The sequence below is a fragment of the Amblyraja radiata genome, chromosome 2 (genome assembly GCF_010909765.2).
Source record: "Amblyraja radiata isolate CabotCenter1 chromosome 2, sAmbRad1.1.pri, whole genome shotgun sequence".
Taxonomy (NCBI): domain Eukaryota; kingdom Metazoa; phylum Chordata; class Chondrichthyes; order Rajiformes; family Rajidae; genus Amblyraja; species Amblyraja radiata.
Genome location: NC_045957.1, coordinates 88,071,494 through 88,098,361, shown reverse-complemented (window position 1 = coordinate 88,098,361; position 26,868 = coordinate 88,071,494). Strand labels below are relative to the sequence as shown.

Here is a 26,868-nt window from a genome sequence, read left to right as displayed (position 1 = left end):
CAAGGCAAAAGCTCCAGAAAAACCTGTCCCCCGCTCGACTCCAGCGGAGGAGCGTTCCATTGCAGGGGGGGCAGCAACAGGCGGTAGGAACAATTACCGGTCGCCCCGCTATCCCCATCACCGCGCCGAGCCCAGTCCCGCTAGTGCCTGAACTGCGGGCTGGATGTCTAGCCATCCGAACAGGCATCCGGCCGGTGGCGTCCGATTCGTCGGACGGGGACATGTCTCCACCTAAATGGAGGAGAGACAGCCGCCTGAGCTGCATCCAACAGCAATTGGAGCAGCTCCAGCGAGATGCGCAGAAAGAGCGCTCTCGCGGAGGGAGGTCAGGCACCCCCTCCACAGTGCCTCATGCACTGCCCTCTGCTCCCTCATTACTGGAGGCTAGCATTGGTGACCAGGGCTGGGCTGGTCTGGAACAGGGGCAGGCGGACGAATTCGGGAGTATGCCAGGGGTGCAGGAACATGAAGAGCTGTTGGGTGTGATGGACCGCTTGTAGCAACCCCACGGGCTGGAGCACCGCTGGAACCAAGAATGGCGGCCAGCATCAACCATTACTGGAAAAGGTGCTCGCTGAGGTGCTGAAACAACACAGCACCAGAAAACGGTGAGGCCCTCAAAGTAAAAAGTGTCAACAGCCAAATCTGGGGGCATGTGGGTCACACATCCAGACCCAAGAACTCAAGCTACAGCGGATCCTAAGGCTCCTGACGTCAGCCATCACAGCCTTTGCTCGTTCCGTGGTGACCACGGAGATGGATACCTGCCAGCAGGATGTGCTGGCATTAATGTGTACCACACAATTTGAGATCAACAATCTCCGGAGGGAAACATAAGACCTGCCCTCAATCCCAAATTTGCTGGCTTGTGTAAAGCCCCAGCTGCGGAGACGGACGCGCTGCTATTTGGGAAAGATTTCAATAAAAACTGAAGGAGATGCAGGAAGCATCAAAAACCTTCAGCCTAATGAGGGCAGGCCCCGGGACGAGCAAACCAAGACCTCCGATACCCAAGTGGCAGCACCCCACGGCATCCACCAGTCGACGTCCGCAATATGGGACTGGTGAACGCTTGGGGTCCGCACATTATCCCCAAAGATCTTTCAGATCAGGGCCCGCAGCGGACCCTCTGGAAAATGCGCCTCCCCCCAACATCGCCAGCACGTCAGAACAAAAACTTCAGGAAAATGAAGAAACAGAATCGCCAATAACCATGGAGGTAGGTGGGTCTGGTCCCTACCAGCATATAGAGAATAAGGGTGCTTTATTAACAGGGGGGAGATTACACTTGTTTAAAGAAGCATGGGGTATGGTCACGAGTGACAAGTATATACTCAACAACATTACAGGATATAAAATACAATTCATGTCAGAAAAAACGCCGCCAGTTCAACAATGGCCCCAAAGGGTATTTCTCCCTCCGTCAAAGAGAAACGTGAGGGACAAGCTGAACTGGTGAGACTTATCACAAAGGGGGTCATCGAAAAGACCAAACATGAACCTTTGGAAATTGTATCGAATATATTCACTAAAACCAAAAAAGATGGTGTCTGTCGCATCATCATTGACTTAACATCACTAAACAAATTTGTTAAGTATATACATTTCAAAATGGAGACATATGTTACTGCCAAACAACTGAATTCCAAAGGACACTTCATGGCAAGCATTTATCTTAAAGATGCTTACTATCTAGTACCCATATACAAGGATCATCGCAGATACCTAAAATTTATCTGGATGGTACAAAGCATTGCCCTATGGGCGAACTTCAGCCCAAGATTATTCACCAAAATATTGAACCCAGCCATGGCAATACTAAGAAAACAAAAACATATTGTCATGGCATATCTGGAGGATATTCTCATAGTAGGGAAAACGATGGAATTGGCTGTGGCAGCAGTATCAGCTACAAAACAGCTCCTCGAAACTCTGGGGTTCGTCCTACATCCAGATAAATCTAAGTTGAAGCCATCCACTATCATGGACTACCTGGGCTTCACAATTAACTCAGTCCATATGACTGTTACCTTGCCAAAGGCAAAAATGGTTGAATTAGCACAATCATGCAACAAATTAATGGTCAACGAGCGACCAACTATTCGACAAGTAGCAAGAGTAATTGGGGAAATGGTAGCAGCATTTCCGGCTACACAATTCGGACCTTTGCACTATCAAAAAATTTACAGAGAGCAAAGGTACGGGCAATAAAACGACATACAGGTCACTATGATCGTGTCATGAACTTACCCACTGAAGCAATATCAGAGCTACAGTGGTGGGCAGAAAACGTTTGGCATAGTTTCAGCCCTATCTTTATCACTAACCCTACTTTAGTTATTCAAACAGATGCCAGTGCTCAAGGCTGGGGAGCGACTAACTCCATATCCAGCACAAGTGGTAGATGGACTAAACCAGAGTCATCATTACTACTTACACTGGGCATTAACTATCTAGAGATGTTGGGCGCCTTTTATGGTTTAAAAGCATATGTATCTAATATGCAGCACTTGCATGTTCGGTTACAAATTGATAAATACTACGGTGATGGCTTATATTAACCATATGGGTGGCATAAAATCATTATCATGCGACAAATTGGTCAACATGATTTGGCAATGGTATGTCGAAAGACATATTTGGCTATCAGCTACTTACCTACCAGGTAAGCTAAACACCCATGCCATGAGAAAATTAAACGCCTGGGTTGCAAGTTTGAACAGACCTTACCTGGAACTGGGATTGTCCAAACAAACCATCACCACCATGTCGGCATCCCTTCGAACATCCACCAAGAGGCAGTACTTAACCAGCATCAAAAAAGGGAGAAGTACTGCCAGGAAACATGGACAACATACGCAACAGCTACAGCCACCAACATACTGGAGTTCCTGGCCATCTACACCACGATGTAGGGATCAGCTACAGTGCCATCAACACAGCGCAGAGTGCTCTTTCTGCTTATCTCAAACCAGCGGCAGGACAACAGGCGATGGGATCCCATCCACTGGTGGTAAAACTGTTGAAGGGCATTTACAATATCAAGCCCTAAGCCCAGGTATACCCATATTTGGGATATCAGAGTGGTCCTGACATATCTCAGGGAATGGCCACCAGCCAGATCCCCCGGCCTCGAGCAAGCTACACTAAAGACGCTTAGGTTGATGGCACTTGTATCCGCTCAGAGGGTCCAGTCACTACACCTATTGCGACTGGACAACATGATCACAGCTCCAGACCAGATCTGTCGTTATCCAGCGACTGGTCAAACAGAGCAGACCAGGAACACCTAATCCAGTCGTGGCTTACCCACCAGAACCACGGTTATGTGCCATGACCTACCTACTATCCTACATAGACACAACCAGAATATTCGAGGGAGATGAAAAGCCTTGTGGGTCAGTCACAAAAACCTTATGGTGGGGTACGAGCCAAACCATTGCAAGATGGCTCAAGCAGGTGCTAGAAACTGCTGGGATAAACACTAACATGTACAAATTTTATTCCACCAGGGCAGCATCCATGTCGACGGCGAAAGAATGGACATGCCTATACACCACATCCTGGCTACAGCAGGATGGTGGGAAGGGAAAAGACCGTTCAGAAATTTTATAATAAGCCGTTGCCAAAACCTGGTTTATTTGCAGTAAAGATTTACGAACTGCAAATATTTAATTTAAGCCCAGGGGAGCAACTTAATTCTTTGTTGTTATTGTTTAAAAAATACCATTGTGTTTTTCTACAAATAGACTCATTGGTTCATTACGATAACACTTCCTCCCTCAAGAACTTCGGCAGTGAGTGAAATGAAACTGTTACACGGTTTGAAATCACAGAGCTTTGAAATCTTCACGTAGTCACTCACGTGACTCCGAAGTAAAATAGTAAGATTAAACGAGAACTTACCAGTTTGAAGTTTGATCTGTATTTTATGAGGAGTTACGATGAGGGATTACGTGCCCTCCGCTCCCACCCTCATTATATGGATCAAACTAATAAATTGATGTCTCCTTATCTTTACTATGTTTACTTCAAAATAACTGTGTCTATCTGTGATTCCACACCGCTGCTTTGAAGTATGCCGCGCCTGCGCACTGAGCGGGTTCTTCACGTAATCCCTCATCGTAACTCCTCATAAAATATAGATCAAACTTCAAACTGGTAAGTTCTCGTTTAATCTTACTATTATCATGTATGATTAAAAAATGACACAACATGCTGGAGTATCTCAGTTCGGGCAACATCCCTGGAGAACATGGATAGGTGACATTTTGATTCGGGACCTTCTTCAGACTCAGATCTGGATGAGTCTGAAGAAGGGTCCCTACCTGAAACGTCACCAATCCATGTTCTCCCGAGATACTGCCTGACCCGCTGAGTTATTCCAGCACGCTTTGTATTTTTTTAGTAAACTAGTGTCTGCAGTTAAACTTATTTTAAAATGGAACTTGAAAACAAAATAGTACATATGCCAAAAATCCAAAATAAAAACAGAAAAGGCCGAAGATGGTCAACAAGTGAGTAGCACTCACGAGGAAAGAAACTGCGTTAATGATTCATGTCAATGAGCTTTCATCAGAATTGATATCAAGGTCAGCAAGAAGTGGCCAGATATTCAGTTGTTAAAAAAATAATTTCCCCTTGTAAAACAATAAAACAAAATCCTTTCTTATGAAAATAAGATTAATTGAGAAACACATAAAACAAAAGGTCTGATTAGCAATAGGCAATGTTAATGAGAGGTAGTCACAAATTATATGATGCCGCTACTTAGAATGGCCCTAAATATTTTGCCTGTTTATCATAATTGAAGTGGAGCCATTATGATTAATGCAAATTGCATGGGCAAATAGTTAAAACTATTTGAGCACTCATTGTTTAATATGCAGGATCAACAGGGGTGGTGTGGTCATTGTGACTGTACAATTGAATCATTTAAATACAATAATAAAATGAAAAATGTTCAGAGTAAAATTAATGTTCTTATTTTTGATAATTAATTAATGACAATAAACTGGTCCTGCATTACAATTATTTTTTCAGTTTGTAATTTAAAACACAGCAAAATGAATCCAATTTGGCCACTGCTTCGGTTCACTAAAAGCATCTTTCAGAGAATAGATTAAAAAAAAATTTTAGGGATCACTTACCCTAAATATTGCACAACTCATACAAAAATGATATATCTACAAGAAAATTCCCTTCTGCAAGTACCTTATGCTCAATTTCAATGCAGGTTTTCATTGGGACAATCACAATCAACTCAATATTCAAAATATTCTGTATCTACAGGAAATTCCCTTTAACAAGGCTTCCTCTGCTCAATACCGATATGAGTTTTTTGGTTTTTACCATTTTGCTATTTACATGTCAGATCCAGAAGTTTTGAAATAATGATCATTTGTTCACAAGAAAATGCATTAAAGTTTGTTTAACATTTCTCAATGTAGGTGCTAAATGCTGGCAGGAAGACCATTTTTATCACAGATGACCAAACTAAGTTTACAATAATGTATTGCAGCCTAAACTCATTTTCTCTCCCCCTATTTAAATGAAATAAATTAAGATATACTAGACCAAATGGGACCCGTTGGGTCCCTGTCACACGAGAGGCTTGGTCCCCCAACGCAACCCTTTCCTCCAACACAATATTCGATCACTCACCCATAGCCCCCATGGGAGGCCTGGTCCCCCAAGGCAACCCGTTCCCCAATGCAATATTCCCCCACTCACCCATTCCCCCAATGCAACCTGTTCCCCCAATGCAATATTCCACCACTGATCCATAGCCCCCCAACTGTGCAGGAGCAGCTCATTCCCAATTATTCACCCTCCTTCATTTTAAACTTTTTTAAAAAGCAATTGCACTTGCTAGTGCTGGCAGGACTCAGTGTCCAGGGATTGCAACATTGGAGAGGGCAGGGTTACAATCCCATTGTGACGTCATAGCTGTAACTGCCAGTGTAGATGGAAGAAATATTTCTCAAAGTGGGATTTTGTAAAGTTAAAAATGTGAATAACGTAAAATATAACATCAATCTGAATGAAACTTGATAAAAACACATCACAAGATAATTGTGAATAATTATCCAAAAATTGTAGCACTATCATGTACCGTTTTGGCGTAGTTCAGGCCATGACGCACGCACGCGCACACACATAAGCTCGCAGACAAGATGAGAGTTTTAGTAATATATAGATGATTAAGCACATATGATTGGAGCGGATAATGGTGGGGGGGGGGGAGAGGCAGGAATTAAATTAGAGATATTACTTAGAGACAGTATAGAAAACCGTACTATTACATCCATACACATGCACAAACATGTTATTGAACATATATCTTTAACACCTGTATCACCATATTTTGATTCAAATCTCTCATGTTAACTACTTCACACAAACAAGCATATTTCTCAATCTAATCGCATCAATCTGCAGAAATGTTTGCCTCATAAGGTCCAGGAGCAGCACATTTTTTAATGACAAAAACAATGTAGAGCATGAATGACACTTCCAACAGTGCAACGTCACGTTAAAAGCTAATTAAATCTCCGTTAAACTGTTAAAAATATTGTGAAAAATAAAGCAATTGGTTATTCATGAAAGCTCCTTGAAAAGAGCAGGAGTTTAAAAAGATTAACATCAAAAGCAATTAAACATTGATTTCAGTTCCGCAACTTCCCACCAAGCTCCCACCTAATAAACACAATCTGCACAAAGTCAATGGTCTAAGAAAAAAACCTGTAACAGCAAGACGTGAAAATAGTCATAATAATAGAAAATAAAATATCTTCTCTAGTCTGTTGCTGCTACAATAGAGAAGAGGCATTGGCTTTTGTTCAGACTTGTCACGTTACGCGCGAGTTAATATTGAAATTAAACATTACCTACCGGATTGTTTACATGACTTAGAAATGCATCAGAGTTATCGGGCTGTAAGAGAAAGAGAAGGGAGAATGCTGTAATATATTTGTATCATAAAATCCAATGTTATCATCCAATTGTGCTTGTCATAATAGGTCACTATTTGCATTGAAACTCTGTTGAGAAAAGCTCTCCAGAGAATCCACCTCATAATTCAGTCAGTTCTTGCAGTAAGATCTTCTCACACAGGCTTACATCGTGGTCATGTGTCACATATAATGAATACTCCTCACTTAACATGAAATTTTAACCCGACCTGTTCAGAGCAGAGGTAGCTCAAGGATTTTTGTTATCCTATCTCTAAATGTATCCCGAGGCACCAAGCAAAAGTGGAAACACAACAAGGCTTTTTGGTTGATGCACTTTATCTGCGTGACCTGAGAAAGATTCAGAAGTTGCCCCTCCGACCGTTATGACAAGTCTGCAGATTAACTGAACTCGTGAGAATGCTGACCTGAAGCACGCCCGAGACTCGCTTTGAACTTTCCCCCACAAAACAGTTTATTTTCAGGTCTCTCTGACTGTGGCCAAGCAAGAAAAAGTCTGATTAGTTCCCCTTTCTGCTCCTATCTCCACCAACGCCCTTCACCAACATCATCCTTGGGTCTTTCCTCACACCATCTGTGGACGGGAACTCCTAAAAATGAAACTAGAGGCTGGGCACTGAATTCTCATATTATAAAAATAAAAATAAATTCCTGCACTTTAGAAGACTTGGCCAATGATTTAAAAAAACATGATAGAAACAATAGGTAGACACAAAAAGCTGGAGTAACTCAACAGGACAGGCAGCATCTCCGGAGAGAAGGAATGGGTGACGTTTCCGGTTGAGAACAACTTTTGGTCAACACAAAGAAGAATTTGATGTTTACAATAAGTTTGCTGGGTCATTCTCCCCTCCCCCCTCCAACCTCCAACCTCCTCACACAAAATGTTTCACTGTCCATACGTCTAGAAATGTGGCTTCTCTCATCTTTTTATTGACTATCAAACAGCAGATGGAAAATCTACACATCCAGCTTATGAGGAGTCATCTCCAGGCATCGTGTTCCCTTTACTCCAAAACTAACAGCATTAACTCTTGCAGAAAGCACAGACTGCACTTTAACCTTGCCCAAATCACCACTTGATGAAGTGAAGCGAATAAGTAAAAGTAAACTTCACGCTACACATCTCCATGGAAACAAACAGAGCAAAGTGCTTGCCCTCTTCAGGGACAAGGACTTTAACATCCCGTTCATTCCCACATGACTACCAGAAGATTAATAAAATGAGTGGAAAAATGTCTTGGTGATGTCTTTAACATACAAGCAGTGTGTCACAACTGCAGAACAAAAATATGAACAAGGAATATCAAGGATAAAAAGTAAATTTAAATTAAGGATTTAAATTGCTTCAATACGCAGTGTTATGGTATTAAAAGAATGTAACATTCAAAGTTTGTATCATAATCTGAGCCTCAGAAACCCCATTACATTTGAGTTTGTGAATCTTTCAGCTTCTAAAGAAAATACTGTGCGTATTCCTAAACTCCAGCTGTTTTCTATTTGTGAGTGCTACAAATCTGGGTTGGTTGGTTAATTGGACCCTGTAAAATGCCCCTAATGTGTAAGGAGTTGATGCGAAAGTGAGATAACATAGAACTGGTATGAACGGGCGACTGATGGCTGGCGTGGCTTCCATGGGCCGCAGGGCCTGTTTCCATGCTGTATCTCTAAAACTAAACTAAATTGCAGCCAGGTTTGCCCGGTGTCTGAGGAAGGTTATGACCCGAAACGTCGCCTATTCCTTTTCTCCAGAGATGCTGTCTGACCCGCTGAGTTACTCCAACATTTTGTGTCTATCTTCATAAGCTCATAAGAGATAGGAGCAGAATTAGGTGATTCGGCCGATCAAGTCTGCTCCGTCATTCAATCATGGCTGATCTATATCTCCTAACCCCATTCTCCTGCCTTCTACCCATAACCTCTGACACCCATCTTGCCTGGTTCAATAGTCTGGATTCACTAGTGACTCCAGCCACAACACTGATTAAATTTTAGAAACATAGAAAAAAAGTGCAGGATTAGGCCATTTGGCCATATGATCATCTAAAATCAGTACCCCATTCCTGCCGTTTCCCCATATCCCTTGATTCCTTTAGCTAAATCTAACTCTCAGGAAAACATCTGTGGCAGAGAATTCCACAGATTCACAACTCTCTGGGTGAAAAGGTTTATCCTCATCTAAATCCTAAATGGACTACCCCTTATTCTTAAATTGTGACCCCTGGTTCTGGACTCCCCCAACATCGGGAACATTTTTCCTGCATCTAGCCTGCCCAATCTATTAAGAATTTTATATGTTTCTATGAGATCTCCTCCCATCCTTCTAAATTCCCGTGAATACAAGCCCAGTCGACCCAATCTTTCATCATATGTCAGTCCCGCCATTCCGGGAATTAACCTGGTGAACCTACGCTGCACTCCCTCAATGGCAATAATGTCCTTCCTCAAATTAAGAGACCAAAATTGTACACAATACTCCAGGTGCAGTCTCACCAGGGCCCTGTACAACTGCAGGAGGACCTCTTTGCTCCAAAACTCAAATCCTCTCGCAATGAAGGCCAACATGTCATTAGCTTTCTTCACTGGCTGCTGTACCTGCATGCTTACTTTCAGTGACTGATGTACAAGCACACCCATTCTCGTTGCACTTACCCTTTTCCTAATTTGACACCATTCAGATAATAATCTGCTTTCCTATTATTACCATCACATTATACTGCATCTGCCATGCATCTGCCTACTCACTCAATCTACAAGTCACCCTACAGCCTCATAGCATCCTCCTCGCAGCTCACTCTGCCACACAACTTTGTGTCATCCGCAAACTTGGAGATGTCACATTTAATTCCCTCATCTAAATCGTTAATGTATATTGTAAATAACTGGGGTCCCAGCCCCGAGTCTTGCGGCACCCCATTAGTTACTGCCTGCCATTCTGAAAAGGACCTGTTAATTCCTACTCTTTGCTTCCTGTCTGCCAACCAGTTCTCTATCCATGCCAATACCCTACACCCAATACCATGTGCTCTAATTTTGCACACTAATCTCTTGTGTGGGACCTTGTTAAAGGCTTTTTGAAAGTCCAGATAAGCTCTCATGTCTCTGATCTCAGCCTTTGACCAAAATGAATTGACTTTCAGATTATGATGAGAAACTCTTTGTCTCTTTTACAGTCATGGTCACAGCCATCATCGAGCCTTCCCCTAGAGTATTCCACACATAACAAACTACAGTTTTTCTTTATAAGAAGCATTAAATGTGATTAATCCCAGGAGCTGCTAAACTATCCCAAGTAGATCAGCATTAACATCTGCTTCATTTACTGGCATTCGATTTGGCAGAGACTAAACCAGATGCGGGCCCCTTATTTACTTGAGAGGGAGCCATTTCCTTTTTTAGGCATCAATGTGGGATGTTGGAGGAGTGATAAACCCAGCCCCAAAGACCCGGGTTCAATCTTGACATCAGGTGTTGTCTGTGTGAAGTTTGCACATTCTCGTTATGACCATCTGGAATTCTGCCCATATCCCAAAGACGTGCAGGTTTGTAGGTTAATTGGTCTCTGTAAATTGCCCACTAGAATGCAGGGAGTTGGTGAGAAAGCGGGATAACACAGAACTAACGTGAACGGGTGTTCGATGGACAACGTGGACTCGGTGGGCTGAAATGCTGTATCTCTAAAACTAAAAACTAAAACTCAAACATACAATTACCAGGCAAGGCGCCTCTCAGGCATCTATTAAGGTAGGTATTAACCTCAATACAGCAACACTTTTATTTCCCTTTCCGCACTAATTAGTGCTGTGCAAAACACAATGCGGGAGGAATCAGAGGGTCAGGCAACATCTGTGGAGGGAAAAGAACAGATTCCCACCTCGGGACCCTTCATCAGACTAATAGCAGTAGAAATAAAGCTGGGAAAAAAAGGTGGGTGTGGGTAAAGCATGCCAAGTGAATGGCGGACACGGCTAAATTGGGTTTTGATGGGCAGATTATTGGAAATAGTACTGCGTCTTGGGATATGGTTCGATGGATGGCTGACACCTCAGACTCAGCCATGTCATTCATCACAACTAGGAACCAAGCAGACCATGGCTATTCAGTTACAGGTGATGCTGCTGCAATCCTACTTCTACCCTCTTGTTTAATCTTTACACCCTAGCTAATTTGCTTAACCTCATGTTAAGAGTTACTCAAGCTAACTGTTATTGCTGACCCATTGAAGATTACGTGAAGAGATGAAAGCTATGTTCCCTTGCTTGCAAAGACTATATTGCGTGCATGTAGTGTATTTGAAATAGTAACATTTTCCAAGATGCCTCATAAGAACATGGGCAAACAAAATATACCAAGGATAATCAGGAGAAATCATGACAGATGAAAAGAAGGTGATTTAAAGATCTCAACTATTCAGAGAATACAATCCCAGTGGTTGTGTGAAATCCATTTAGTACTTTGCGAATCCTGCCACATTAGGTAGGTCTGTGGATTCTGTATGTTGAATTAGGTGAGCAGTTGTCCACTTCGACATTTGAATGCACGAAAATTGCTCTGATCTTTCTTGCTCTACGAGACTGAAGCTTACAATTATACAGTAATATTTTAAAATATGATCTCTGATGTTCAATCTAGTCTGCCACATAGTCATACCGCCATGAGGGAGGGGGAAGAACAATGGAGGAGCCGGCGTGGGGGGACCGTCGTGAGGGGGGGTGGGGGCAGGGCCGTCTTAACGCATGGGCACTCTGGGCAGTTGCCCGGGGCCCCACGAGCATAGGGGCTCCATGCTAATCTATGTATTGTAGAGTATTATTGTAGAACATGAAAACGGAGAAGAACATCGCAAGTGCATGACGGCATATTTGATTCGGCATAAAGAAACTGGTAGTGTAGGGGCCCCAGTGCACTGCTTTGCCCGGGGGCCTATAATGCTGTTAAGACAGCGCTGGGCGGGGGAGAAGAACAATGGACAATGGGGAGGGAGGGAGAACAAAGGACAATGGGGATGTAGCGTGGGGGGAGCCGCTGTGGAGGGGGAGGAACAAAAGAAGGTGCCAACGTGCTATGTAATTTTGTCAGCGCCGTAGGTGGTCGCTATTTGTATACATTGGGTATGCAAGCAATGAATTTCACTGTGTCTTGTCACATGTGACAATAAAATATTCCATTCCATACTTCGACATGAGCATTACTTCCTTCCTTCCTGTTTATATGGACATCCAATTTATTTTTAAAAAAGATGACAAGATGACCCCATCCTAAATTAATCACGTCAGCCTTTTGTTATTCTATTTCCAAAACTGGGTGGTCTGAGTCATCACATTGTGGAGCACTAGAATTATGTTGAATATAGCATACAGATTTTGAATGTGTAACATTAAAAATAGTTCAAAAATAAAGAGAAAATATTATATTAGGGTTTTAGCCAAAGGCTTCTGAATAGAATATTTTGAAATATTAATTGTGGAATTGGTGGTCAGATTAAAAGTGATAAACACTCAGTATAGAGTTTGCAGCTATATTCCAAGCCTAAAATTAGTTTCCACAAAGGGAACAAAAAAACAGTAGAAAAAGCACAGTCAAAAAAGCCTCGCAATGTATGCACAACATTGATTTTTGTAGTGTTAAATAGATGAAGGATTGATTATTTCTGGAATGGTGCACAATTACCAAAATGTCCAAACCAAATCATGCCACTCTGGAAATTCGATCGGGCACTTCCCATCACAAATCACACTGGCTGCAGAGATGAACTTTTTTTCATCAAGATTGCAGAAATTGATACCATTCGCTATAAACATTTATTCAGAACATTGCTTGGAAAATCAGGTCACCTAGTTCTGATGTGTGCCTGTGATCTGTCTCACAACTATTGCAGATAAACAATGCTGTTTTTACAAATGTACAAATGAATGAACCTACCAGAGGTGGTTCCAGCCCAAGGGCATTGACTGTATTTTTTTAATATTAAGTCATTTATCTACATTATGCAGCTGTAACCAGGAATGTTTAACATTTATCGGAACAACATCAGCTGTAACCTGGGGACTGGGACCCACAACAGGGGATTCATTTGTGGACTAATAAAGTCAGATGTAACATCTCTGCAGGTAATTTCCAAGAACCATATCCAATTGGGGAGAATAATTCATACATTTCAGATTCTTGCATGGCCAGCAGGAAGCATCGTTCAAAGAGAACATAGATGAAGATACAAGGGACTGCAGAAGATGCAAAGAGAACCTTTGGGCACCATATCTGAAGAAGAATGTGCTGGCGCTGGAGAGGGTCCAGAGGAGGTTTACAAGAATGATCCCAGGAATGAATGGATTCACATAAGATGAGCATTTGATGGCACTGGGCCTGTACTCGCTGGAGTTCAGAAGAATGAGGGGGGACCTCATTGAAACTTACCGAATAGCGAAAGGCTTAGAGATGTTTCCACAAGGACTAGAGGTCATAGCCTCAGAATTAAAGGATGTTACTTTAGGAAGGAGGTAAGAAAGAATGTATTTAGTCAGAGGGTGGCGAATCCTTGGAATTCTTTGCCACAGAAGGCTGTGGAGGCCATGTCAATGGATATTTTTAAGGCAGAGATAGATAGATTCTTGATTAGTATGGATGTCAAGGATTATGGGGAGAAGGCACGAGAATGGGGTTCGGAAGGAGAGATAGATCAGCCATGATTGAATGGCGGAGAAGACTTGATGGCCTGCTCCTATCACTTATGACCTTATGAGATCCCAACTTATATCGGTTTCCTTTCTCACCGTTCCTGCTCGAGTCATCTTTCCCACCTCACTGCACGGACTCCCTCCCACAGATCACAATCCTCAATTCGTCGATCATCCCAGTCCAAGTGAGCCTGTCACTGCTGGTGGACTCACACATAAATAGTCACAGAGAAACCATGTAATGACCCTTAGAGTCATAAGAGCTTTACAGCAAGGAAACAGGCCATTCAGCCCATCTTGAGTTGCTGGCCTTTGATGGCAACAATGAATTTTAAGGTCACTGAGTCTGAATTGTTTGCAATTTATTGTTTGTTTGTTTTTTTAAACAGGTAATTTCTTTAAAATTCTCACAATTGAGTATTTGCCCGTATTGACGTAATTCATACCACCCTGATGAAACTTCCATAAGATCTACATTTAGATTTAATTAAACTATAAATTTCAGGCCGTGACTAAAACAGAAAACAGCGCGACCGTATCATAGAAAATCTGTATGTAGTTTACTATACTTTTCCCTGGATGATCAGATATTGGTAAAATTCAAAAACAACCAGCAAAAAAAGAACCCAAGAAAATAATAGCAGCTTGAAGCTAAGACTTTCTATAAGTCATATGCTTTAGGATGCAAGTTCTCCAAAACTGAAAGTTATACAAAAACACAGAACAAAGCATCGTGAAAATGTTGCACTAACAAATCTATTTTCAGCTTTCCACCCGCAAGGCTTCAAAGACTTCTTAATCAAACTATAGTCATGTACTCAATGATTAATTGAGTACATTTGCCCAAGGTTAAGGTTTCCCACCCCACACAGAAGTACTGATAATGTATCATACAGCTCAATTTCCCTGAAAACAGCTGATTTACTTCACAGTTGGATTTTTCTACACATTCATACTAACCTTACATATGTCAAACATTGTCCTTGTAAATCATACAGCTAATTTCCATTCCTGCAAGACTTCTTCCAACAAAATAAGTTGATGCTAAAGCAGACGAATCACATCTCACCAATGCCCTTGCTGCATAACCCACAGGGTTCCTCTCTACGCAATTCCTCATTTACACATCTCCTGAAGCCCAACCTACTATGAAACTTTGTTTACGCACTAGGACTGTAACACTTATTTCTTTTAGTTTTGTTTAGAGATTCATCACGGAAACAGGCACTTTGGCCCACCGAGTCCTCGCCGACCAGCGAACCCCACACACTAACACTATCCTACGCTCACTAGGGACAATTTGTACAATTATACCAAGCCAATTAACCTACAATTGTGTATGTCTTTGGAATGTGGGAGGAAACCGAAAATCCCTTGGAAAGCTCACGCAGTCACAGAGAGAACATATAAACTCCGTACAGACAGCATCACCCATAGTCAAGATTGAACCCAGGACCCTGGCACTGTAAGGCAGCAACTATACCACCGCACCTCCCTTTCCTGACGATGGGAGTGCACTTTAATAGAAAGATTAAACGAGAAATTACCGTTTGAAGTTTGATCTTTATTTTATGAGAAGTTGAAGTGAGGGAATACGTGAAGAGCCCGCCAGTCCGCATGCACGTCAATCTTTAGAGCAGCTGTATGAAACCACAGAATAGTTGCTGACCTAAGCTATAGAAAGATTAACGACCTTAGAACTACCGAATGATCTTTATGAGAAGTAGGGTTGGGAGTGGAGGGCACGTATTCCCTCACTTCAACTTCTCATAAAATAAAGATCAAACTTCAAACTGTAAGTTCTCATTTAAACTCTCTATTTTATTTCAAAGTCACGTGAGCGACTACGTGAAGACTTCAAAGCGCTGTGGTTTCATGCAGTAACCCAATCTGTGTGTGAAACACTTAAACAGATAAACCATTAATGGTAGAAAATCATGGGTTATTAATCCAATGATGCTAACTTGCATACATGACCATTGTTATTAACCGGACCATAGTCCCAATTGACTTTGAGTTAGACAATAACTCATGCAACACTGCAGAATTCTATCTGCAAATATCCAGACATATTCAACCAAATTTTATAATTTATTAACATGCACTATGTAAGCCTCTTGCTGTATGATGAAAGGGAACTATCCATTCTATTGGCTGCTAATGAGCCATCAGCAATATCTTGAGACTATTGAATAACAATAAAGAAACTATCTTTCATCTCATAGGTACTAGCAAGCTCAGTGCACTTGTATACCTAATGATACCCCCAATCTCTGCTCTGGTGGGTATGCTGTCAACTTCAAATGTATGCAATCATACCCATTTTGCTTATGAGATCATTCCCATAACAAGCTACCCTAATGTCAGTTATGACCCAGAGACCGAGCCAGAGATTGAGTGAAGACTGTGTTCTTTGTGCTGAAATTAGTTGTTGAAAGCATAATCAACTAAAAAATACTGCTCCCATTAGGAATACAGTAGAAGAATATTTCCATAATAATTTGCTAATATACATCACACACTACAATGAGTGTAGGCTTTTAGAGTTGTCATATAAAAGACACCCTGCATAACGTTAGTGAACAGCGGGTGAATAACCAATCATTTATTGTCCCACTTATGGTACTATAGAGAATGACAAAGCAGCACAAGCAGTGTCAATTGTGCTATCACATAAATGCTTCTCTAGGTTCAAACTGAAAGCCACACAAACCTCTGTTAATTCCGTTTAAAAGTAACTCACATATTTTGTTCACAAACTTCCCATACTATCGTGCAGAGCTATCTGCCCAAGAAGACAGGCTGCCCCAGCCATCACTTGTGACCGAGTAAAAAGGAATTGCTGCAGCCGCCTTACCATGGCCTGAATGAATAGGCAAAATTGGCACTATTAAATTTCATGTTGCCTCATTCTTAATATCGTAAGAGGTATCTACTGATAACCCCCAAGAATTATCAGCTGCAAATTTTGCATATTATCTAAAACTCGATGACACAATGCCCTTTGATCTGAGTAGGGCAGCATTGGCTTCCACCACTGGCTATGTTATCAAAACACCAGATAATCTGTGCCTCATGTGTATAGATATGGCAAAGTATGCATCTTCAAGATCGATTCTCTGAATCAGTTAAGTTGCTGAAAGCCAATCCTCCATCTTAAACTGGGTAACTAAACACATGATCAGATTAGCCAAATGCTAACCTGATTCGGCATGCTCCCTGTTTCTGTAATCTTGAGAAGTATCAGAAATATACCCCTCTCATTCTTGGCCAGACCACTCATCTTCGATACTCATCTGAGTGGGAGGAATATTGCAACCCTGAGCCAGGAGTTGCTACAGGCGTATAACTTGAACTGCCTATGCATGCCTCCGTAACACGGAGCATATTATTTGGCACCATCTCCAAAACTCCTTTCATCCGAGTGGGAGGAATATTGTAACCCTGAGCCAGGAGTTGCTACAGGCGTATGACTTGAACTGCCTGTGCATGCCTCCGTAGCACGGAGCATATTTCGTGCCACCATCTGATTCATCAGATGTTCCAATCGAGACAAAATGGCCAATCACATCTGTTATAGATGTGGGGACAGAATCCCCTTGACCCAAATCGTCCGACAGGACTTGTCTCAGACTTGGCTTTGACTTTGCCCCGACACGGGGTGCCAAGCTGCTCCCTCTAGGAGCTGAATCGGGACTAGCTATGCAGATCGGCGCTCTGTCGGTATAAATCATTATTTATTATACTTACCAGGCAGGTTGCACCTGCTAGTGACTCCGAGTCATTGCTCCCTTCTGGAGCCTTAAAGGAGTATTCCTGCACAAGGTGTTGCTACCTTGCATTCATATGATTAAAAGAAGCATATCCCCATTAAATCAGAGATTCGACTGCTCTATCGATATTCACATAGTTGGAGTCTCTTATAAAAGAATCTCCAACAGTCCCCTCTACTGAGCGGAAATTACCATGACGCCAACCTGAACCAGGTGTAGCTCCCACAGGTGTCTGCTAGACACAGCTCAAAAAAGGCTTCCTAAGCCAGGAGCTCTGGACTGCAATGGCAAGTCCAATTTCACTACACCATTTGGTGTATGTGATAATAAATGTCCTTTGTAATTATCATTTTCAATATAAACTTTATTGGCATGATAAGATACATCGTTATAGTGCCAAATAATTAAACATGACCTTTAAATGCTATCTACTACGATGGTCACAAACGTGACAAAGTGGCAACCGCTATTAATGCCAACTCTATTTATACCCGCCCAAAAATAAAGCATACACTATATGCTGCTGCAGCATAGCTGAGCCCCTCAGCTAGCAGTAACTCCTGGCCGTGGCTATTTTTAACTCGCCGGCTGCTGCTAAACCTCCTGCAGCGATCATTGACCTGGCTGCGCCGGCAGCCGCAATTATGAAATCCTAGCTCCTTATGGAGCCCCACGGCGGCCTCCAAACCTGGCTACCTGCTCCCGTTCGGAGCTCTAATGCCGGCAGCCGCAATATCTCATCCCAGCTCCTATGGAGCCCCACGGCGGTCTCCAATTTCGGCTGCTTGCTCCTGTTCGGAGCTCCAACGGCGGCAGCCGCAACATTTTTTCTAGCTCCTTATGGAGCCTCCACGGCGGCCCAAAAACCGGCCGCCTCCATCAGCTACTCCGGGCCCGCTGCCGCAGCGGCTCGCTGGAAATAAAATTGACTTACCTGCCAGAGCAGTTTCGAACTGCTCCGACTTGCGCGCCATGCGTCCGCGTATTGACGCGCATGCGGACTGGCGGGCTCTTCACGTAGTCACTCACGTGACTTCGAAATAAAATAACTTAATAAGCAATCACAAACCTCTGAGATTTCATCCGCTTGGAAATATACTTTATCAGATTCATTCCAAAGTATTATTTTGGGCTTGCAATAAAAACCCAGACCTAAAAGGTCAGATGTATGTTTTTATCTCAGATTCAAAACATATATTGTTCCACTTCCCTTCTGAATGAATGAAAAGTTAAACCTGCTCATCTGTAGTTTAGTTTAGAAATGCAGCATGGAAACTGACCCTTCGGCCCACCAAGTCCCCAGCAACCAAGATCACCTGTTCACAGTAGTTCTAAGTTATCCCACTTTCTCACCCACTCCCTACACATTAGGGGTAATTTAACAGTGGCCAAGTAATCAACAAATCTGCAAGTTTTCGGGATGTGGTAGGAAACCAGAGCACCTGGAGGAAACTAATGGGTTCACAGGTAGAACAGCCAAACTGCACACAGACGGAACCCGAGGTCAGGATCGAACTGAAACCTTTGAAAGAAAGGAAACAAGTTTTACAGTCCCAAGATCTGAGTCTTTGGTGCTGTGAGGCAACAGCTCTACCAGCTGCTCCACTAAGTGCTTCCTGGATGATAAAGATTCTGCAGTTACTGTCTGAAGTGAATTATTAGTGTCTTGGGCACCAAACCTCCCACAAACATTTCTTGCACATGTAACAATTGTGGGGATTCAATGCACAAAATTATTACAAACACTTCAGAAGGGAAGTGGAACAATATATGTTTTGAATCTGAGATAAATAGAAGGCTTGAGTTAAAAGGAGAAATTGGATAAGCTTTGTCAGTTTGTGGCAGAGTAAAGGAGGCATGATAGAGGTATATAAAACTATAAGAGGCAGAAGTTCAAGGAAAGGTTTAATAACAACCTGAGAGACATGTTTGCCACATGGAGGGTGGGCGATTGATGACGCCTGGTTTGAATTGTCCATCTCCATCTCCCTAATATCGCTGTGATGTCAAGTCTCCTTCCAGGATGCCAGTCTTGGAAAAATTATAATTTCCTCTGATAAAACAGGAGGGCACCTGCAAACATTGCCTTGGCCACCGCTACCGTACCCTTCCACAGCTGGTAATGCATTGACTACTAATTCAGACTGAAAAAAACCCCATCATTCAACATCTTTGCATTGTATTTGATACTAGATTAAGTGGGACCCGTTGGGTCCCAGTCACACGGGAGGCCTGGTCCTCCAATGCAACACGTTCCTCCAACGCAATATTCCACCACTCACCCATAGCCCCAAACTGAGCAGGCACGGCTCATTTCCCCTTATCCCCAGCACTCTCTCCCCACCCTCCCTCTTCTTTCCCCTCTCCTCCAACCCTCCCACAATCCTTCCTTCACCTCTCCCTCCCTCTCCTTTCCCCTACCCTCAGTCACTCCCTCCCTCCCTCCATACATTGTCTCCCCTCCCTACCCCACTCCTATCCCTCTATCTCCCACCTCCCCACTCATCACCTCCCCCTATCCCCCCACTATCCCTCCTCACCTCCCCCACTGCATTCTTCTCCCTCTATTGACAGGAGAGGAGACCAATCTGCACATGAGCGGATTTAATTTTTTTTAAACCTTAATAACTTTTAAAATATACCACCGATAGGAACAAAACTTGGTGCGTTTGCAGCATTGGAGTATGGTAAGTGTGGTGGTAAAAAATCATAGTGCTATCTTGTACCATTTTTGCGCAAATGTAAAAACAACGCAAACCATAAGATAACAAGACAAGAGTTTTAGTTATGTATAGTTGGAGCCAAATCTGTATTCCCCCATAAGATCTTTATCTTGCACAAAACGTTGTATCCTTTCTCCTTTATCTGTGCACTGTGGATTCTACTCGATTGTCATCATGTAGAGTCATTTGCACAGAGTGCATGGCAGGCAAACAAAAGCTTTTCACTGTCTTTTGGTACCCGTGACAATAAACTAAACTAAAGTTAGTTAGATATAGCTCTTGGGGCTAACAGAATCAGGGAATATGATGAGAAAGCAGGAATGGGGTACTGATTTTGGATGATCAGATATGATCAGGTTGAATGGCGGTACTGGCTTGAAGGGCAGAATGGCCTACTCCTGCACCTATTTTCTATGTTTCAAACTATTGCTTTTTTTATCTCCAGACTTATTTCTTCCAAAACTCCATCAGATGGCCTCCAAGCATCTATATTTATGCTGATCATATTCTGCCTGCTGTAAGCTGCAGAATATGCTTGCTCACCATCATTTTGCTCACCAATAATAAAGCTGCATACCATGCAGGCGAAAGCCTGCTTGATCGGCAAGCATTCATCAGCATAATGGGGTTGAGAGGAAAAGATAGATCAGCCATAGTTGAATGGCAGAGTAGACTTGATGGGGCCAAACGGCCTCATTCTGCTCCTATAACCTTTGAGGTAAATAAGGTTGAATGGCTTCCAGCAGTATCATTGGGACATTCAAAGCATGCTGGCTGCAATGTGCACTATCTACACAATGTTCTTGACCCAGGTTACTGCAACAGCACCAAACAATTCCCACAAACTCTACCACAAAGGAGGAAAACCGGAGTAGGTGCATGGGTAAGCCACCGCCAACAGATATGCCTCTAAGTTGTACACCATCCCAACTGGTCTGTCATTGTCATAAATCCTCGAACTCTCTCCTAAGGGCGCTATGGAAGTACCTTCTGAATCTGAATTTAACCATGCAGTCAACTAATGATACGCTGGTTCCTGACCATTGTTCCTGAAGGGTCCCGATCCGAAACGTCACCTAACCAGATTTACCACTAGGCTTCATAGGCTGAAGCCTAGGGCCTAAAAATCTAGGCGGGCCCCCCTCTCTATATCTCTCTCTCTGTCTGTCATTCTCCGTCTCCGCCCGCCATCCGTATCCGTGTCCGGGCCGCTGGGCTCCGCTCTCTGCTCGCTCCTCATATGCCGGCACGGCAGGCCGCCTTGCACATGCGCACTGCTACGGCCAGCACATCCACCGGTGTATATTTATATATAAATATATAACTATATAAATATATATGTGTGTGTGTGTGTGTGTGTGTGTGTGTGTGTGTGTGTGTGTGTGTGTGTTTGTGTGTGTGTGTGTGTGTGTGTGTATATAATATATATACCCACACATACACACACACACAATTTCCCTCCTGGGATTAATAAAGTTCTATCGTATAGTATTGTGCGTGTAGGAAGCAACTGCAGATGCTGGTTTAAACTGAAGATAGACCCAAAAAGCTGGAGTAACTCAACAGGTCAGACAAAATCTCTGGACAAAAGGAAAATATTATCATCTTGGGTTGGGTCTGAAATAGGTTCCTGCACAACTTTGGAATGTGGAAGGAAACAAGAGCACCCGGAGAAAACCCATGCGATCAAAGGGAAATGGAGCAAACTCTATACAGACAGCACCAGGCACGTGCCATGATTAATTACTCAGGGTAGGCAGTCAGTCGGCTTTTAGAAAAAAGTTAATCCGCGCATGCGCAGTTTGTTCTCTCCGTAAAAATAAAAAATAAAAATAAAGACAGTAACAATTCAATTTGCCCAAGACTTCCAAGTCTCCTTTATTTTGAATGACTGAATGGGTGGGGCTGAAGGATGATGGCAGGTGGAGAGATGGTGGGAAAAACGGGAGCACAGGGAAAAGTTGAATCAGTTGTCATCTTATTGAATGACAACACTTGTTCAAGGGACCAATTGGGGGGAGAGTTCCTTTCACAGCGTGTGGAGAGTCTGTGCCAGGGGTAAAGTTGTGGGGAGGGCAGGAGTATTGAGAAGGAGGGGGTCGGGGATAATGCCAGTAACTCACTCACTTATCCCCGGTGCGGCGCTCCAGACACTGAGCCACCGCATTGTAGTCGGGGATAGAAGCAACTCGGGTAGCTGTTAGCGGCTGCCGGGACCCGACAGCAGAACTGGCCGCCACGTCAGCGCCTTCTGCCGGCCTGCTCACCTTTGTCAGTGCTCTCTGTCTGAACACCTTTCACCTGCTGCTCGCCGACTTCGCTCATGTCAGCCGCTTCCTGCAAATCCTTAAATTCCCACCGCCGAGTAACCTCAATCGCGCTGTCGGAATTTAAGGATTTGCGGGAAGCGGCTGACATAAGTGAGGCAAGCGAGTGGCAGGAGAGAGGTTTTTCTCCTGCCACTCAGGTTAATGATTGGGGACGATCAGCCATGATGATAATGAATGCCGGTGCTGGCTCGAAGGGCCGAATGGCTTCCTCCTGCACCTATTTTCTATGTTTCTATGCCTTTCTTACATATGCTGTCGCAACGCACTTTAGTCTCTAAACAACCCTTCAGTAATTTTCCTTGCCCTCCATTTCAGAATAATAGTGTTTTAAGCCAATAACTCGACACTAGCACTGGCAACAAATAAATAAATAAATAAGCGCAGCTTTCCAGCCCCTTATCTCATTGGCCACGCTTGGCTGCAAATCGGTGTCAATCTGGTAGACCATCTTCCTCCAGTCGTGGGGGTGGGGGATTGGGAGGGGCCTCACAATTGGAACAGCTTAGGGCCTCTCTTCATCTAAATCCGGCCCTGCACCCACCCTTGGAGATAGTGAACTCATTTGCACAGTTGGGGATTCAGCACCATTTGGTTGCCCCTCCAGTTCTGCCACCATTAAATGGGAACGATGTGTCAATTGGACACTCAGACTATCTTTAATCAGATTTTACGGGACTTTATCTTGCACTAAAAGTTATTCCCCTCACACCGCATTTGTCCACTGTGGAAGGTTTGATTGTAATCATGTATAGTCTTTCCACTGACTTTCCACGCAGCAACAAAAAAGCTTTTCAATCTACCTCGGTACACGTGACAATAATAAACTAAACTAAATTAAACCTTCTCCTGAAAGACTGCGTGCCTCATAAAGGTGGCTCACAGCCAACTTCTCAAGAGCAATTAGGAATAGGCCTAATGTCGGCCCTGGCAGTGGTGCCTAGATCCCGAAAATGAATGTTAAACAATGAACAAAACCGCTGACTGCATATTCTCCAATTTACATGAATACGTGTAACCAATAGCTTTAGAATAAGCTTCTGCAACTGCGCTTCCTTGAATTTCTCCTGATCCTGCATGTTTTACTGAGCAGAAAGAGGTTACAAGCACAAGGTATCATATGATCATAAATCTGCACTGCAAATATGTTGACAACAAGAAGAAATTACAGTTGTTAAATGCAATGATGAATCAGCCTTTGTTCCCCCGCCAGTGCTCTATAGTCCTCAGTACACTCATCTGATTAAACATTCAAATTTGGAGATTTGATTTGACCCAGCAGCCATAAAGCTTGGTTGGGGATTTTATTCCCGATTTATCTAGCTCCAATCTTATTTTGCCCCTTGCTCTAGATTCTTCCAGAAGTTAGAGTATATAATAAATTAAGTAATTTGAACACGTGGGCACAAAATCCTTTAAATTGTGAGAAATAAGTTCAAAAGAGACAGGGGGAGAGTTAGGCCATTTGGCCCATTAAGTCTACTCTACCATTCAATCATGGCTAATCTACCTTTCCCTCTCACCCCCATTCTCCAACCATCTCCCCATAACCTCTGACACCTATATCTAATCAAGAATCTATCTATCTCTGCCTTAAACATATCCATTGACTTGGCTTCCACAACTTTCTGTGGCAATTAATTCCACAGATTCACCACCCTCTCCACATCTCCTTCCTAAAGGTGAGTCATTTTATTCTGAGGCTATGGCCTCTGGTCCTGGACTCTCCCATTAGTGGAAACATCCTCTCCACATCCACTCTATCCAGAAATATAGTGGTGCTGTGCATTATCAAAGGTTGCGATATGTTTCTGGAAAATTGGTGGATAGAAACCAATGCAGTTCTTCAGATGGGGTCAAGGAAAGAGCGTTCACGTCACGGCCCTGTTTCCACCAATCTTTTCACCACCATGCACAAGAAGTGACAAGAAGTGACAAGACAGACACCATTGTATGCAGATGCTGAGAAGTGTGTTCAGCTATGTCTGAACAACTTCTAATCTTGTGTGTGGACTCGATAAGAAGAAGAAGTTCTTCAGATGGGTTCCTATAAGGCTCCAACACATCAGCAGTATCAACTCTCCTTGTGAGTTCTAACCCCTGAGATAAGTTAACATTCTATTTGCCGTGTTAATTTCACACTCCCTGGTGTTTAGTAGAATCAATAAAGGCCTTTCCCACTTTCATGACCTAATTCACAACCTTTTTAACTCGTGGACATTTTTCATCCTGCTGGAAAAACGCCCCGACCTACTTGATGCCACAAATACATATGACTAGCATCACGACCTGCTACGACCTACCTATGACTCCTACGACCTTGTGACGACCATGCTGCGAGTATGAGTCAAGGGCAAACTTGGCAAAGGTCGTGAATTAGGTCGTGAAAGTGGGACAGGCCCTTTAGCAATTTACATCGCCAAAGGAGGCCATTTAGTGCATCATGTGCATGCCAGCTGAGGAAGAACTATCCAACCTAATCACCCTCTCTAAATCCTGAAGGCTCTCTGGAATGTCAAGTGGATATTGAAGTAGTTCAAAAGATGCAAACAGCATTTCTGACTCTACAGGTGATGTAGGTAGTAAAGCTGCTGCCTCACCTCCAGTAACGCAGATTCAATCCTGAACTCTGGTGCTTTCTGTGTAGAGTTCATAAGTTCTCGCTGCAGAATTAGGCCACTCAGCCCATCAAGTCTACTCCGCCCTTCCATCACAGCCAATCTATCTTTCCCTCTCAACCACATTCTCCTGCCTTCTCCCCACAACCCCCTGACATCCTTACTAATCAAGGATCTGTCAAACTCCACCTTAAAAATATCCATTGAACTCTCCTCCACAGCCGTCTGTGGCAATAAATTCCACAGATTCACCACACTTTGACTAAAGAAATTCCTCGTCTCCTTTCTAAAAGTGCATCCTTTTATCCTGAGGTCATGGCCTCTGGTCCTAGACTCTTCCACTAGTGGAAACATCCTCTCCACTCACTCCATCCAGGTCTTTCACTATTCTGTACGTTACAATGAGGTCTCCCCTCAATCTTATAAATTAACGGGAGTTCAGTCCCAGTGCCGTCAAACGCTCATCATATGTTAATCCAATCATTCCTGGGATCATTCTTGTAAAAACCTTCTCTGGACCCTCTCCAACGGCAGAGCATCCTTCCTCAGATACGGGGCCCAAAACTGCTCACATTTCCCAAATGCGGTCTGACCACAGTTTGCACATTCTTTCTGTGACCGCAAGAGTTTCCACTGGGTGCTCCATTCTCCTTTGATATCCCAAAAGCATTCTGTTCCATTGATTAAGAAATTACTTCTCCTGGTTTAGGTTTTATATTAGGTACAGTGAAAAGGCTTTGTTTTGCATGCTATTCAATCAAATCAGATAATACGATACCATCAACTCCAGGCTGGCCATCGATCACCTGTTCACACTAGTTCTACGTTATCGCACTTTCCTTACAATCAAGTCAAACTCAAGATAAACATCAGTTTCATAGACAAAGACCAGTGTCCACAATAAGGTAGAAGTAAGTCGGACGGTACCCTAGCTCATGGAGGGTCCATTCAGAAGCTTGATAACTGAAGGGAACAAGCTGTTCCTGAGTCCGTTGGTGTGCACTTTCAAGCTTCTGTTCCTTTTGTCCAACAGGAGCAGGGAGAAGGAGGAATGACCAAGGTGGGACAAGACACCCGGGTTTCATCCCGACTTTGGCGAGTGGTGAATTTTGGAATAGTTGGTAAGAAAATTATGAGAATAATGTGTGATTGATATGCTTCAATTAACTACAGAAAGAACATGCATACACAAAACTTTGGTCCCTTGTCCCTTGTCTAATAAAAGTCAGAACATTTTTCATTTGATTCTTCAGATTCAAGGCTGATAACTTCACATATTCCATTTGGCACAATGGCGCCTCAGGTAGAGCTGCTGCCTAAGAGCATCAGACACCCGGGTTTCATCCCGACCTCGTGTGCTATTTGCGTGGATTCGGTGGGCCTGTTTCCATATTGTATCTCTAAACTAAACTAAACTAATTTACAGTAAATTTACCTGTCGAACTGTCTGTTTTATGCCCTTCGGCCCATCGACTCTAGGGGGGCCATCGATTACCCGTTTACACTAGTTCTACATTATCCTACTTTCCCTACAAATCAGGGGTAATTTTTCAGAGGTCAATTTAACCCACAAACCCGCACATCCATGGATGTCGGAGGAAACCGAAGCATCAGAAGGAAATCCACCCAGTCACAGTGGGAACGTGCAAACTCCACACATACAGCACCAGAGGTCAGGATCGAACCCTGATCTCTACACTGTGTGATAGCAGCTCGACCATCTCACCACTGTGCCATCCCTATTATGAAATGGAACATCATACTTACTTTTAATCAGGT

General features: G+C 43.1%; 1 protein-coding gene across 10 annotated transcripts in view; it reads right to left on the bottom strand.

The window, feature by feature from the left end:
* The window catches only part of tns3 (tensin 3), a 453,833-nt gene that overhangs the window by 162,709 nt on the left and 264,256 nt on the right, over positions 1–26,868 (bottom strand). For 9 of the 10 annotated variants that reach the window (XM_033050098.1, XM_033050105.1, XM_033050112.1 and 6 more), the window contains one exon: positions 6,895–6,936. The exons of the other annotated variant lie outside the window; for it this stretch is intronic. In XM_033050098.1, the coding sequence (XP_032905989.1) occupies positions 6,895–6,936 (42 nt within the window). The remainder of the gene's footprint in view (positions 1–6,894; positions 6,937–26,868) is intronic. 10 annotated transcript variants of the gene reach the window in all.